Source organism: Heterocephalus glaber, unplaced genomic scaffold, assembly GCF_053883595.1.
Source record: "Heterocephalus glaber isolate CG9 unplaced genomic scaffold, H.glaber_assembly_v1.0 deba00001572, whole genome shotgun sequence".
Classification (NCBI taxonomy): Eukaryota; Metazoa; Chordata; class Mammalia; order Rodentia; family Bathyergidae; genus Heterocephalus; species Heterocephalus glaber.
In genome coordinates, this window is record NW_028258357.1 from 12811715 (window position 1) to 12826999 (window position 15285).

Sequence of the window (15285 nt, forward strand, 5' to 3'; positions counted from 1 at the left end):
CAGCCTAGTCTCGCCTGTCCTGTGGGCTCACCCCAGCCATTTGTGTGCAGCTGGCCGAGTTTCAGTCATGTTGGGAACAGGAGAGTGGTCCGGAGCTGCAGCTACACACTGCCACTGCGTGAAATCTCGCTGACCTCTGGATCTGTGTGGGACACCCCACGCAGCCATGTCATTGGCCTCATTTTTTTAGGGTTCAGATAAGAAGGGCATGTTGGCTTTTTGTTTGTTTTGCAATTGCTAACATTTATTCAACTTCCTGTATGGCAGGCGCTCCACATGTACTAATTCACTCCTCTCCACAAGCCTGTGAGGTAGGCCTGCTACTTCCATTTTACAGTTGAGGGAATCAAGATCTAGAAATGTTGGGCGATTGGCTGAAGGTCAGGGTCACACTGGGACAGAACAGGGATCTGAATCCTGAGCAACTTCAGACTGCACTAATGGCCACCGTGTTACACAGACTTTGCAACTTCTGCCCCAGGCCCTGGCTACACCTCTCAAGAGTTCAGGGAGCAAATAAGAAGTAAGTAGATAAGGGCCCCCATGCTGCTGGGGTGCATCAGGATTCCTAGAGACTTAGGGAAGGTAGACCAGGTGACGGAGGGAACAAACTCCTCACTGGCATCATAACTTCCTGGGAATTAAGCCACTTCCCTCAGCTTCCCTCAGGACAGTCGCCTTCCCCGAGAGACGGTTGTGAGGGATATATCAGCAGGCTTGAGCCCCATCTCCCCAGGACAGCCCAGTAGTTCCCAAGACTCCCTTCTGTGTCCTGTCCACAGATTCTTGGATGCAGCCTCTGCATACCTGGAGACCTGAGGACCCGGGATTGTGAGGTTCACTTGGAAGCTACAGATAATCCCCAAATCCCTTTATTCAAAAGCTTCACGCTTCTCCCTTGCCAGACTTGTCACCAGAACTGTTAGAAAAGAAGAACATTGATAGACACAAGCTTGGCTTCTAAGCTGAAGCACAGAGGTACTAATAAGACACCAAAAACAAAACCCAGCCCAATGCAGACAGTGGGAGGAGGAGAAGAAAGAAAACTTGGATCACCCCAGCCTGATTCATCAGGTTCCCGGTGATCAAGGGTCCTCAGCATTTTGACACATGCCAGGCACCGTAGTATGTGCCTGACTGGATGAGAGGCAGGAAGCAGCACTTGGGAGCCAGTGGCTGTTATTTTTTACCACCACCAATAAAAATCCGACTTCTTAAATCTCCGCAAACCTCATGGATTTTTAATATAATTTGGTGCCATTTTAAACCTCACATTATTTAAATAATTTTTCCTGCTAGTGAAAGTGCTGTGTGCTCACGTAGAGAGTTGCAGAGCAGTGGGGGATGAGAAGAAGGCAAAGGAAAAATTATCCTTAATTGCGTCATGTAGAGGCAACCGCTGTCAGCATTTTGGGTTCTTTTTTTGCATACTTGAGGTCAGACTCTATCCAATTTTGCACCCTTCTTTTCTTCAGTTAATGAGGCAAGAGGGTTCTATTAAAATGCTACTGCAAACCCTTTGTAAACAGTATTTTTAAATAGCTGTATCATGTTCTATTATGTGGAAACATCATTTTGAACTTGAGCTGAGGTATTGGCTCAGTCTTCAAGTGCCTTTTAAGATGCACTTTTTCCAAAGAAGACAGCCCTCCCTCCAAAGGTAAGATTTTAGTGGCGATTTGTGAGCTTTGTGGTATGCTAATACCTTTACTGCCCTCCTTCTGCCTTTATTCCTAAGTCCTTTAGTAAGATTTTTAGAGAAACTGAAGGCATTTTGCACTTAAAATGTCCTGGCCTCTAATTTTATCCACAGGTGGCTCTCAGGCTCATGAAACAAATTATGTCTATCGTTCCCCCACCACCCTGGTTATTTCCCCGTTTTACTTCCTTTCCAGACATGGTTACATGCAGTAATTTTTTCAGTTGTCAGTGTCTCTGCTGAGGTCAGCTGAAAAGTATTGCCACTCTGAACTCTGCTTGTGGGAGTCCGCACTACACGTGTCGCACTTTATACGCCGTTTACAATCAGCATGTGTCTTTCTCCAGGTTGTGGCACAGCCTTCCAGTTTGGATTCCTTTGAGCTGACTCTGTTACATACACAGTATTGTCCTTATCTCAAGGGTAGAGTGGAATAGTTTGAGCTTTCCTGGGTGGTAAAATAAGTAATAAGGGATATCCCTTACATTTGAAATTTGTAACTTTATGCATGCCCATTAACTTTTCTTGTAAGCATAAAAGATAAGAGGTGGTTGGAGAAGAATAGTAATAGCTCACATTTCTGAACTCTGTGTGCCAGGCATAGAACCAGCGTCTGTAGGGGTTAACTTGCTTCTTCCTTAGAAGTCAGAACTATGACCATCCCCACTTCATCAATGAAAAAACCTGAGGCTTAGGGAGATTTCCTGGTTTGCTCTAGGTGATGTGAAGTGAAGCAGTCCATCCCTAGAGCCCAGCCTTGTATCCCCCAACTAAGCTGCATTAACAGTTAAGATGTAGTTTTAAGAGCTTGGGAGAGTTCCTGGATTTGGTTTTGAATGTTTTTATCTGATATCATAGTATCTGAGCTGACCCCAGGATGCAAGTATTGAGGTTTCCTGATAAGGAACCATGGCTTCTATGCTTCTTGTTTGTTCCTATTTGGCAACAGCCTTCAGGGTCCCCTTCTCTCGGCCTGCACACGGCTCATGGGAGCCTCTGGGGCCCCTTTGGGGCCCCCGCTTATCCCCGGTGGGCTCCCTTTGAGGAAAGGTAAGATTTCTATCTGGGCTCAAGTTGGTTTTTCAAATAGCCCCAGCTAGTGTTTCCCCAGCACCCTTGTCAATAAAGTAAGGGTCAGGGAACAGGAGGCTTTATCATGGCCTTGTGCCCACCTCCAGCAGAAGGTGACTTCGCACATGCTCTGAGTCAGGACTGATTACCTATGTGGGCCCTCAAAATTCTACTTTCCCAAATGGATTTCATTTTCCCAAACGATGGAGTGAAATTAAACTAGTTCCAGAAAGTTCTTCCTGAATTCAACCCAAAGCCAAATTACAAAATACCTGAGGAGTCTTCGTTGTTAAACTTTTCATCTTTTTTTTTTTTTTTTTTGGTACCGGGGATCGAACTCAGGACCTTGTGCTTGCCAGGCAGGCAGTGGAACCACTGAGCTAAATCCCCAGCCCTAGCGTTGTTAAAGTTTTCAGGTGAACATAAGAGAAAATACAAAAATAAAATATTTTATACCACAATCTATATTTGTACTCCCACAGAATGTAAAAATAAGGAAACAAAAAAGAGGCCTCAGGGAACCCAGGACGGGACCTGGAGCTGGAAATGGGGGTGGTGGGGCTGACTGAGGGGAGGGAATGGACAAAAAGCAAAATCTTCCGGAAGAGTCAGAACTTGGAAATGGGCTTCATGGTTGGCTGCCTAGAATGTCACAAAAGAAGCTTATTTCACAACCCCACCCCACCCCTTCATTCCAGTTTGACAGTTTACAGGGGCTCCCCAGTTTGGAATGGTTACTCCCATGTGACCCACAAGGCTAGAACTTGTGTATCAGACCGTCTGCTTCTCTATTACTTACTCTGAAAAAAAGTAGATTGGAAATGAAAGAGAAATTTGCCTCAATTTTTCTCTGTCATCTTTATTACTTCTGACTAGCAAGGCACATTAACGCTATTAGATAATTACTTGACTTTTTCCTCTGCGTGTGCCTGTGTGTATGGGCATGCGTAATTTAAGTCTTCTTCCCAACATTTCTCTGTTTATGGGGAAAAAAAGAAATAGTCTTTTGTTTAATTTGTCCCCCTTTATCTTCCTCACTGTGGTTTCCTTCTCATGGGTGGTGTAGAGCTATCTGCACCCGGCCTGTGCGGTGCGGAAGTCATTCAGTTAATTTCCGTAACAGACTCAGGAGGTTTTTGTATGCAACAGAAATCCCAAGGCTAGTTAATAGCCTACCATGAGGCTTCAGGAAGATGTCAACAGAAACAATATGTTGACGTGAACTGAGATTCTCCATCGGGGAAAATTTGTTTTCTGCACAAGCTTTAGCTGGAAGAATGTGAAGAGCCTTATAAAATCCTGAAGGCTCATAGAGTAGCTTTTCATTTAATAAATGTTTGTTGGGCACCTTTTTGTTGTCCCAGGCAGTGTTCTGGGTACTGAGGGAACAAAGGTGAACAAAACAGACCAGGCCCCTCAGTCTTCTGGGAGGTGGTGGGGGGAAAGAAAAAGACAGATGACAAGTTGATTAATTATCCAGTGTTAAAGCCTTTTCAGACAGTGATGAGTGCTAAGAATATGGCATGATGAGTAGAAAGTGACAGAGGGACACAGTAGAGAGGTGACCAGGGAAAGCTTCTCAGAGGAGGTGGCATTTGGAGGATGAAGGATCATGTAAGCATGCACATGGAGGAGGCTCAGAGTAACATGAGAATAGATCTATATTAAGGTCCTATGCTGGAAGCAATAAATAAAAATCCACATCATGCCCAAGGAGTGTGTGAATTGGACGAAGTTTCTCTTATGCAAAATTCAACCCATTTTGGGTTCTGTGACTCATGGTTCTTCCTGCACCACTTCACTTCACTGATCATATTCTTTTTCTGAGGCCAGCCAGCTAAACCTGGCTAAGGAAGGATTGCTTCCCTTGCTGCAGCCTTGCTGGCTTTCTTCTCTGTGTGGTTGTGCTCAGTAGTTTTAAAGTTAGAACATCCAAAAGATCCACTGGTGCCTGGGCTTAGAAACATGTCCTGTAGTCCTGTGAGAGAGATGAGACTACAGAGGTCTCCCCAGCCCTTGGCATAGCACATTCGGAACCTTTGGGATGAAAAGGAGAACTTCCGCTTGTCCTCTGGTTATTCTTTGAATAACTTAGCAAAACCAGAAACAATTTGATCCACTCAGCTCCAAACATGTTTAAATTTAAACTTTTGTCTTTATTTTTTAAGAAAATACATTGAATTTGTCCCAAGCTCAAAAGAACCAAGAAAGTATACAATGAAAGTCACACATTCTTGACTTTGGGATAATCAGTGGTAGCAGATTCATGGGTGTTTTTCAGAGAGTCTACAAGCAAAAGGGAGGAAATATTCTCTTTTATTAAACATACACTAAACATGTATTTGTTACATATTTATATATATAAACTATATGTGCACAATATAATGTGAAATATAATGACATATAAAGAGCTAATTCTTTTTATGGCTAAATAGTATTCTATTGCTTATATTATAATTTGGACATTTAGGTTGTTTCAATTTTTTGCTTATAACACAAGATGCTGCAGTAATTACATGTCACTTCACGTATATAGGAGCTTCAGGGCCAGGACATGTGCCTTATCACTTTGATAGGTAATGCCTGATTGCCTTCACAGGGGTCTGCCTACACCATGGAATGCAACAGGGCTGTATATAGCCAGCATCTGTAGGTAGCAGGACCTGCTGCCATTCAGGCCATGCTAAGTAATTTGCTCTGGAAACTGACTAGCAAACCCTGGCACACAGGGTTTACCTACACACCTTGGTGACTTTTTTAAAAGTGCAAGAGAGAAAGGCTTTCCTGCCCTAATTCAGAGTTTTAGAATGCTCATGCCTCATCTCCAAGATTTCAAGTAAGTGAATCAATGTTGCATCAAACTAGAAATTTCCAACCACCCCTTCTGCATCAGCCATACCACAAGAGTAAATAACATGAGCCCCCAATAATAACTACAGTGCAGCTTTTAATTTACTGAAAATGGATGGCTAGTGGTATTTTCTACATTATGTCTTGGTTTCATCCCAACATATTTCATTATGCATCTCTAAAAATGGTCATTTGCTCAAGTAACTGTAATCCTAATGCCATTGTCACAATTAACAGAATTACTAGTAATTCCTTAGGATTATCTATTATCTAGTTTATATAACTACATTTCTGATTGACTCAAAAACATACTTAAAATTATTTTGTACAAATTGGTGTCTAAACTACATTTGGTTGTTCCATTTCTGTTAACTATAGCAGTTTCCTCCCTTACTTTATTCCCTGCCATTTATTTACTGAAAAATAGGTGCTTTGTCCTACAGAATATTTTGCATTGTGGATTTGGCTTTTTGCTTCCATATGGTGTCATTCAGCTTGTTCCTCAACTCCTGCATCTTAATGCTAAGGGATAGATTAAGTAAATTACTAGCTAAAGACTTGGTTAGATTCAGTTCAACTTTAATACCAAGAATATGGCATAGATGGTAACACCAAGTGATGCTTTTAACGTGATGAATTCCTGAAAAGGAGCAAGGCAACAGCTTTTCTTCTCTGGTGCCACACTTGGGAATATTTCCGGCAATGTTTTTAAAAACCGGCTTCCTGTTTTTCTTCTTCTCAACAACCACATTCCAAAATGGGTGCACCTTGAGACCATAATGATAAGTGAAATAAATCAGACACAGGAGTTTAAATATCACAAACTCAAAGTATAAATACAGAGCAAAATAAAAGGTGGATGATAGGAAACAGGGAGGTGGACTTTTGCAGATGGCAGAGGGATCTGGAGATGGGGGCGCGGAAAGGGGAGTAAAAAAGACCCAAGATGCAATATGTATAGGTACCAACTCCCCATGGTGAATATATTCATTATGCATTGCAAACATGCATTAATAAAAACATTTAGGAATAAGTTTTAAAAAACAACTGCTTTCCAAAAGCAGATCAGCAGTTTGAATCCAAGATGAGTAATAGAGCTTATGAATTAGAGATGCAAGTCCTGGCAAGCCCACTGCAGTGCCTGCCTCTGGGCTCCCTGCACTCACAGTTTTCTGAAAGATAGCACTGTCCAGAAGAACCTTCTGTGCTTATAGAATTGTTCTGTATCTGCACCCTGCAATGTGGTAGCCACTAGCCATGGGGGCCTAGTGAGCTTTGATAGCTGGCTGGTGTGAATTTTTTTTTGCTTAAATTCTTTTATTGGTACATTTTAGGTATACAATTCGTTTACATTTATCATTGGGTGCTTGTACCTGTACATGATGTATCTTGGTTCTTATTTTTTCCCCATTACCTGTGGTGCGAATTTTTAACAGAAGCAGCCATACATGGTTAGTGGCCACTGTATTGGATAGTGCAGCTATAAAGTCATTTTAAAATGAGCCAAAGACCTTTCTCTGCTCCTTTGGGAACTAGCTGCTTCTGTTTAAAAGAAGGATTTTTACAAAAGTCATATTTAATCTATTTGGTTAGAGGCATTGAGTTTTGCAGAGCTGCTACTGAATTTGGTGAGCAGTCATGGGATTAGTTGCACTGAATCTACCTGGGCTTGACTCGGGTGAGTGATGGAACAAAGTCACTGATCCCAGGGCAAAGCCAGACTCAGGACCAGGTGCCAGCAGAGGGTGAGTGCAGGGAGATAAACACTGTAGCCTTGTGCCAGTGATAAAACAGCAAATACCCACTTGCCATCAGGATATGGAGGCGTGGGCATATTATCCATTAGTAGATGCATGATAGTGTAGCTGGTCAGGAAAGAGTCCCAGGTGCCAATGTTTCTCTTTTCAAGCCGTGTGTCCACAGGGGAAGAAACGTGAGCACGATAATATATCTGGGTGTGTTCAAACTGACAAAATCTTGACACCTTCACTATTCAAAGTCTTGTATTAGCTGAAGGAATGAGTACAGAGATAATTAAGGCATGGTCCCTACTCCAAAGGAGCTTGCAGTCTACTCATGGGTTGTTACCTGTTGAGTGCTATGCAGTAAACATTTCCATAACTCTTAAGTGATTCTTACAGAATCTATTGATAAGGAAGGCATTATTAGCCCCATTTTAGAGATGAAGAAATCCAGGCCCAGGGGGAGTTAAGTAAATTACTATTTCAAGGTAGCATAGCTATCTAAAAGTGCAAACTCAAACCCATGCCACCGTTATATGTCCCCAGGGTTATGGTAATCATCTTGCAGCTGGTCTTCAGACCTGGATTTAGACCCCGCCTTCTCACCAGGTCACTCCCCTGTTTAATGCCCTACATCTGTCTCTCTTCCTACCTCACTGCCCTCACCTCTCCACCTCCTTCCTTCTGAGCCTCCCTGGCCTCGTCCCATTTTAGGGCTTTGGCACTGGCAGGTCCTCTTTCAAGAACACGTTGCATCCAGGTATGTAAATGGCTCGCTATTTTTACCTGCTGCAAGTTTCTAAATATTTGTCACCTTCTCAATACGGCCAACACTGAGCATGTGTTCTCCATCTCCTCCCCCTTTATTTTGACCTGTATCACTTATCACCTAATGTATTTTATAATTCACTCTTTTGTTAAGTGCCGGCCACTACTCCCCTGCATAAACATATGAGCAACACAAATGCTCACAAATGTAAGTTCTGTGAGGCCAGGATCCCTCCCTCTGTCCTGTTTCATTCACTGCCGTTTCCCAAACACCCAGAACAGCGCCCGCTGCTAGCCAGTGCTTGTCCAGTAGATGGTGTTGACTCAAGATGAGTGATACTCAAGTGTCCAACTTGAAAGCCACTGGACACGTGAGTCATCATATCTGCTCATATTTTATATGTGAATACACACCTACTTGTCCGTACCTGTTAAGTCGTCTGGGCTACTTTAAGATGCATGACTATGTCAACTCATATAGGAAACCCAGAGTAACTCATGCAGATATATGTTGAGAGCTACTGCCTCAAGGTCACTCTCAGCACAGTACTAATGAAGGTGTCACTTGTGGCTTCTGAGAGGGCCAATTGTGGTCAGACATTGTGGACAACAACCTTCCACCTAGGAGAAGACTGACCCAGCATTGAAGAATGGCTTTTTGCTGGTGTTTGGTGACTTTTTCCCCTGCAAAAGCAGATGTACTGTGCATTTTATTCCCAGTCTTGTGGACCAAGATATGAGAGGGTGATTACGGAATATAGTGCCTTACCCAGGGCACTAGGGATGTGTAGTAAATAAGCAGGATGTGATTAAGCGACACGTTTTGCCACCATGCTGTTCAAAATACTTAATAAAAATTGTATTTCTCTTTCTGAAAAAAATATAGGTTATTCTTGGTGAGAATTTGACTTCAAATTGTCCAGAGGTTATCTATGAAATTAAAGAAGAAACACCTGTTTTCTACAAACTTGTTCCTGACCCTAGGAAGAAGAGCTACATCTATCTCACAGCTGGGAAAGAGGTGGGTAGAAATACTAGTTATTGCTTCTGACTTATGAATAAAAATTATTTAATTGATATCATTATCTAGTGGCAAAGCTTTTACTTTGAACTACCAAGTTTGAACTCTGCTGCAGGCTTTGGGAAGACCCACAGTGGTTCATGGGCATGGAATTAAAATCCTTACTGACTGTCAGTAAGCAAGAGATATTACCTATTTAGACAATTTTATTATTGGCTGTATTTCCAGTGCCAAGTTTTTCAGAGGAGGGTGTGCTTGCAGATGGGCGCATAATCAGCAAGGTAACTGAATTTACACATTTATTGTGTGGGCACTGAATGGCTAGATGCACTTATGAATATACCCAATGGGACTGGCTTTGGAATTAGGGGTTATTATCGGGCCACTTCTCATACACATTCATGAACCAAGAAATATATGGCACTCAGCCTCCTTCTCTTAATTTATCTGGCTGTTTTAATGTGGTTGTTTGTTTGTTTGCTCTCTTTTGTGTACTGAAATAACAGTAATACCTTTTAAATTTTCTTCATCTTTACAAAGTGCTTTCACCTAGGGAAGGGGAAAGGACTCTAATTTTTATTGAGTCCCTACCGACTGCATGTTACTCATTCTTTGTGTTGTCTCTCTAGATGCATAGTGTTGTGTGTACACACACAAATCAAACCAAAGAAAGCTCACGAAATGTGTTAATAATTTAATGAGACAAAGTTATCCTTGTTTTATATTTGAAGAATCTAAGACGTGGAGAGAGGATAAATAATTAGCTCAAGGTTATACATATAATGTATGCATTAGTTTTCGTGAGAGCTAGGGCCCAGGTGTTGTCCTGATCCTAAAGCCTAAATGAGGTCAAGTCCCAGATTTGTGAAAACTAAAGAATACATTCTGGCTTGGTGCCTTTGACTTATGACCATTTGGTTACATAAAAGTGCAAAGAAGATAATTGAGACTTAGAGAAATCATGTAATGGATATATATAGCAGATGCTCCTAGGCCATCCTATTTTTCACTTTTTCCTTTCCACCATTCTAAGAACAGCGATGACAACAAACGATGGACATGTGCTCTTGGAGCCACAGAGCAGGTGTGTCAGCATGTGGTGGTTTTCGGTGTTCTGAAAAATGCTGTATTGCCCTTTGCATGTTGAAAAGTCAATTAGGTCAAAGGGACCACATTGAGATGACCACACGTGTACCTCCCACAGTTTTGTAAATCAGTTCTTCACCAAGCAGTGCTTGTTTCCCCATTCAATCATTTTTTATTATGTTTCTTCCCAAGGGATCTCATTTTTGAAAGATTTTGTCTATTCAACAAACTGTGTATATTAAGTAACCATTCCTACTCCCAGGCTTTATTTATCCAGGACATCTCAAAACTGCAGCCAGAGTACTGATTGTGCAACCACGCAAAGCTGATAAAATTCCAACCCTCAAAGCAAAGACACTGAAAGTTTGGCTTAATCTGATTGTGTTTTTCCGTTTAGCTGTTTGAAATATTGCAAAATAGCTCATAAATACCCATTACTACCCTCATGCATAGTAATAGAACCCAAGATTCCAGGACTCTAGGCTACAAACCACTGTGAATGCCACCAGTGACTGACAGGTCTTCAGTTTCTGGAAGGTAAAGAATTCTAGCCTGTAGTCATTCAAAGCCTGAAGTCTTGGGTAGAGTTTTGAATGGGGCATCAAAATTGTTCTTCCCCATGTGCATTATTTGGGATTACTGCTGGAAGCCTATTAGTTGACTCTTGTTGAACAAATATAACCCCTAGAGAGGCAAAACCTAAGGAGGGTCCCTTTTCTACCCTCTTGGGAAATAGCAACAGCCAAACTAAAAAGCCATAGGAAATCCATGAAATAGTATAACGTGTGCCCATTAAACATAATCATATGGAGGTATATGCATCCATGTGGAATAGTCACTATGGTGTGTTACCAAACTAGAGAGCTGGCCCAATGTAATATTTATGTCTTCTTTTTTACATAAAGCTGTATTTGTGTGTTTCAGTGCATCGAGTAGCTGCTTTCAAAGAGTGTTCTGGGGACTCATAGTCTACTAAATGTTGTGAGCAAAGTGATCCTAGGATCAGTTGTTACTGACTGTACCCCTCTGAGGGGTTTGACATATTCAGAAGCTCTTCCAAGCTCATGCTAAGAAAACCTATTTAACTTTTTCAGTCTAAGATTTCACACTCATTAGACCCAGAACCCTTTCCTCACATAAAAGCAATAGCCAATATTTATGACACACATTATTTAGTGTGTGTCAGACGATGTTGGTAATAACCTCATGCAGTCATTTGTACCATCGCCATTTTACAGACGAGGAAACAAGGCTAGAGAGATTACATGATGCTTATTAAAATCCCTCAGAATTAGAAAGATGTTTGTGAACTACAAGGGAATAAATATCCACATCCTGGTTAATTCTGGCTCAGACTCCTGGTCTGCCGGCTGCGCCTGTCAGAGGCATTGAGGGCTGAGAAATGGAAGGGCACAGTTATCCTCCACGAAGCCAACCTGGAAGGGAAGGATCCTCCTCAGGATGTTCCATTTTCCTCACAAACCCTTGTAGAACTCTCCATTTCCCTCACCTTCTTAAGGAGTCTCTTATACCCTCGAGCAGGTACAGCCTCCTGGCATAATGGGTTCCATGACTTTCCTCACTACTCGCTGTGTGATTTTCCTTCTGAAAAGGTGACAAGCAAAACTCAGGTCCTCCTTTGCCAGCTTGGCCACACTGTAGGCTGCTGCTTCTTTACCACTGGAGGGGCGAAGGAGGGATAAGGAGGTGACTTAAATACTTTCCCTGTTTCTTCTACTTTCACCTCCAGTGGGAGCAAGCAAGGCAGGAGCTGGGGTGGTGGTTCTTCCCCGATGGCTGAGGGGGCTGATCCTGGCCTCATTTCTACACCCACTGCCAGCACCTGTTGACCCCCATCCTGGGCAGGGCCATTTGTTATCCCCAAATGCTCACTTCCAAAGTGCCACTGACTGTCACTGTGTGAAAACCGAGTGACCTGCTTCCATGATCCCTGTGGAGTACATCATTCACAGACTAGAAACCCAACCGCAGGCCAGGCTCACTGAAGAGAGCTCTTAACAATGCAGATTCCTGGGCCTCGCCCCACACTTGGGTGCAACTCAGTGGCAGGGGAGTCTGGGAATACAGTCATCCCTCAGGAACCCTGTGGATTGCAACCAGGAAGCCCCAGGATATCCAAATCCATGGATGCTGAAGCCCCTAAGTTTGCGTATAAACTGTGCACATCTTCCTGTATACTTTAAATCTTTAGATTACAGATAATGCCTAACACAATCTCCATGCTATGTAAATTGTAGTCACACCATATTGTTTGGGGAATAATGACAAGGAAAAAATGTACTGAATAGGCACCGATTCGACTTTATTCAAATACTTTTGATCTGCTTGACTTGGTGGGTGAAGAACCTGCAAAGAGGAAGGGCCAGCTCTCAAAAGCTCACCAGGCGATTGTCACACAACTGCTTCCTATCCTAGAACTTGATACCTGCCGCCTGATGCCATTGTGGAGACATTTAGAGTTCACATTGATAAATATAGTCCCTGTGGCCCTTCATCAGATAAGGTGGCATCATTTTCTCTGGTGTTGCTTATAATTCCATCTGAACCACTGTCGTCTTTATTTTTAGGTGAGGAGAATTCGTGTTGCGAACTGCAGTAAACATAAATCCTGTTCAGAGTGCCTAACAGCGGCAGACCCCCACTGTGGTTGGTGCCACTTGCTACAAAGGTATTTCCTGAATTCTTTCTCACCAACTCATATTTTTGAGAAAGTGTCATGCAGCAGAACACTTGTTGCCCTACTTTAAAGATCCATTCTGGTGAACTGGGAAAGAGGGTGGAGGGGAGGACTGCAGTGTTGTGCTGTAACCCTAGTTCATTCCCGAAGGTGTTTCCAGCTGGGTCAGCATTGCTGACTTATTTGACCTGGGCCACGCAGGTCACCCCATCTGGGGGCCCGATGGGAGCGGGTGTGGGACATCAAACGGGAGAGGCCAGAGCAGGCAGATTGGCTTTTACTTTCTACAGAGTTTCCCAAGACTCGAGAGAAAGGCAAAAGGTTCTCCCTCGGAGCAGATAAAAGAATAGGGAATGTTTGAAAATTTTCAAATGATTCCTCATCATGTCGTGTATTCTGTTCGCTCGCTGGAAGCCTTATTATTGATGGCGCTATATGCTCATGTGCCGTACAGCCATGGGCCTGATGTACAGTCTCGGTCTCCGGGTGGAATCTGCCCAGCCTGGTCTTGAATTATGGTGTACACGACCCATCTAGGCTCAGGGGTGACTTGGAGCGGCTTCCTCCCCATGGCAGCTCTTAGCGTAGCTGGGACCAGCCTGCTTGGATTTGCTGTTGCCATGGCAACCCAGTACTCGGGTTCTTGCTATAGAAGCAAGGAGGAGAGAGCCTTAGTTGCAGCTCAGGCAGGAAAGGGAGGGAAAAAAAACCCCACATAACAGTGTCTGTCAGTTTGGTGCTTTCAGTTTTTAAGGGCGAAGAAGGATATGAAACAGGGGAGCAGGTAGAGAGATGCTAAAGGCTGAATGGGGGGGGGGTAGTGGGACAAAGAAAATAGGACCAGGAAGAGAGCTGGGCAGCTTATATAGGAGGAAGCCAGGAGAAATGAAGGGAGAGAGGGGCATATAATAGAAGCGAAAGGTTCAGGAAACAAACTAGAAATAGGGGGATGAAATTAATTAGGAGTCCATGGAGGAAGTCACAATCCAAGCTTCCGCAAGGCAATGGTGGTCTTTGCTTTTTGCTGCACCTCCTTACCAGGCTGTTTCTGTCAGAGTCACTGGCAGACAAAAGAAGCAAGCCCGGGAAAATTCTCATAAATAATTGTAATTGGGTAGGAATCTTTTCTTCTTGTCGCTTGCCCAAGACTAGAGTTTTAGAAATTGACTGATCGTGGCCAGTGTCTTATCACTGCACACCCACTCAGCAGTCTTGCCATAATCTTGTAGATGTGTGCAGCTTCTCTGTCTGTATCTGTCCAGCTGCATGCAGGAGTTGATTCAGTGATGGTGGTTATGATGGGCGTGATTAAATGGCTACATACAGCTAGTGGCTGGCTGCTTAATCTCAGGTCTGTATGGGGATGGGAGACATCCAATCTGATGATGACGGTTTCAGAGTTAGTTGTATTTAGATGGCACTTACACAGCCTTGGGGTCAGCCCAGGGAGGGAATATAGATTGGGAAGTTTGAAAGCTGAGCATTGAGGAACTGCAATGTTTAGGGATCAGGGAGAAGGAAGGGCAGCAGAAAAAGACATAAGGAGGGATCAGCCTAAGGGGAAGCGGGAAAAACTGAGGGCATGGGTCTCCTGCAAGCCAAGGGAAACGAGGAGGGGGCGACCCATTGTGCCAGCTACTTCGGAGAGGTCAAAAGGACAACTGATCCATTGGACTCAGCAGGTGACGATTGGTGACTGGGACAGAGGTCAGTGCTAAAGCTGCAGAAGACAATGGGAAGTGAGGGAGACAGTGAGCAAGGAGAAAAGCAGTGAGCAAGTGAGAAAAGCAGCAGAAAGAAATGGAGCAGGTGCCGAAGGAGAAAGTGGAGTTCAAAGAGTTTGAGTTTTAGAAGATGCACAAAATAATCATGTATTTTAGTGCTGTTGGCAGAATTCCAGTAGAGAGGGATCAGATGATGTTGCAGGAGAGAGTGTGGCCTGTTATCTTTCACCAGATGACCTAATGGGCCAGCCACAAATAGGAGGCTGGACGGCTCAGCCTCCTGATAGGGGAGGGGGGAAATCTGCGCCTGGTGCAGGTTAGGTGAGAAAGTGACTGCAGTGTCTTTTCTTATTGTTTCCATCACCTTCACCGACTTCAGATCAGTGAGAGCTGGGAGGAGGCACTGGAGAGAAGAGAGGGCAAGAGAGAAATAGGAGGTGGGGCAGAGAATCGAGTAGGAAAATATAGCATGGTTGCCAGGCAACTTTAGGGCCCATTTGAGGTTGGTGGACTTGCCTTTAGAGTAGAGCAAGTAGCGTGGTTTTGCTTTTTTCAAGCCGCTTCAGCTCTGGTGGCACAGTCATAGAGCAGTGGAGAGTTCAGGGAAGCCAGAGTTGGGGTGAGTG

The 15285-nt window shown here is 43.5% G+C and overlaps 1 protein-coding gene across 1 annotated transcript in view; it reads left to right on the top strand.

Moving 5' to 3' along the window:
- The window catches only part of Plxnc1 (plexin C1), a 138054-nt gene that overhangs the window by 20601 nt on the left and 102168 nt on the right, over window positions 1–15285 (top strand). Inside the window, exons 3-4 of the mRNA XM_004844955.4 lie at window positions 9017–9151; window positions 12826–12926. Coding sequence (XP_004845012.1) covers window positions 9017–9151; window positions 12826–12926 — 236 coding nt within the window. The remainder of the gene's footprint in view (window positions 1–9016; window positions 9152–12825; window positions 12927–15285) is intronic.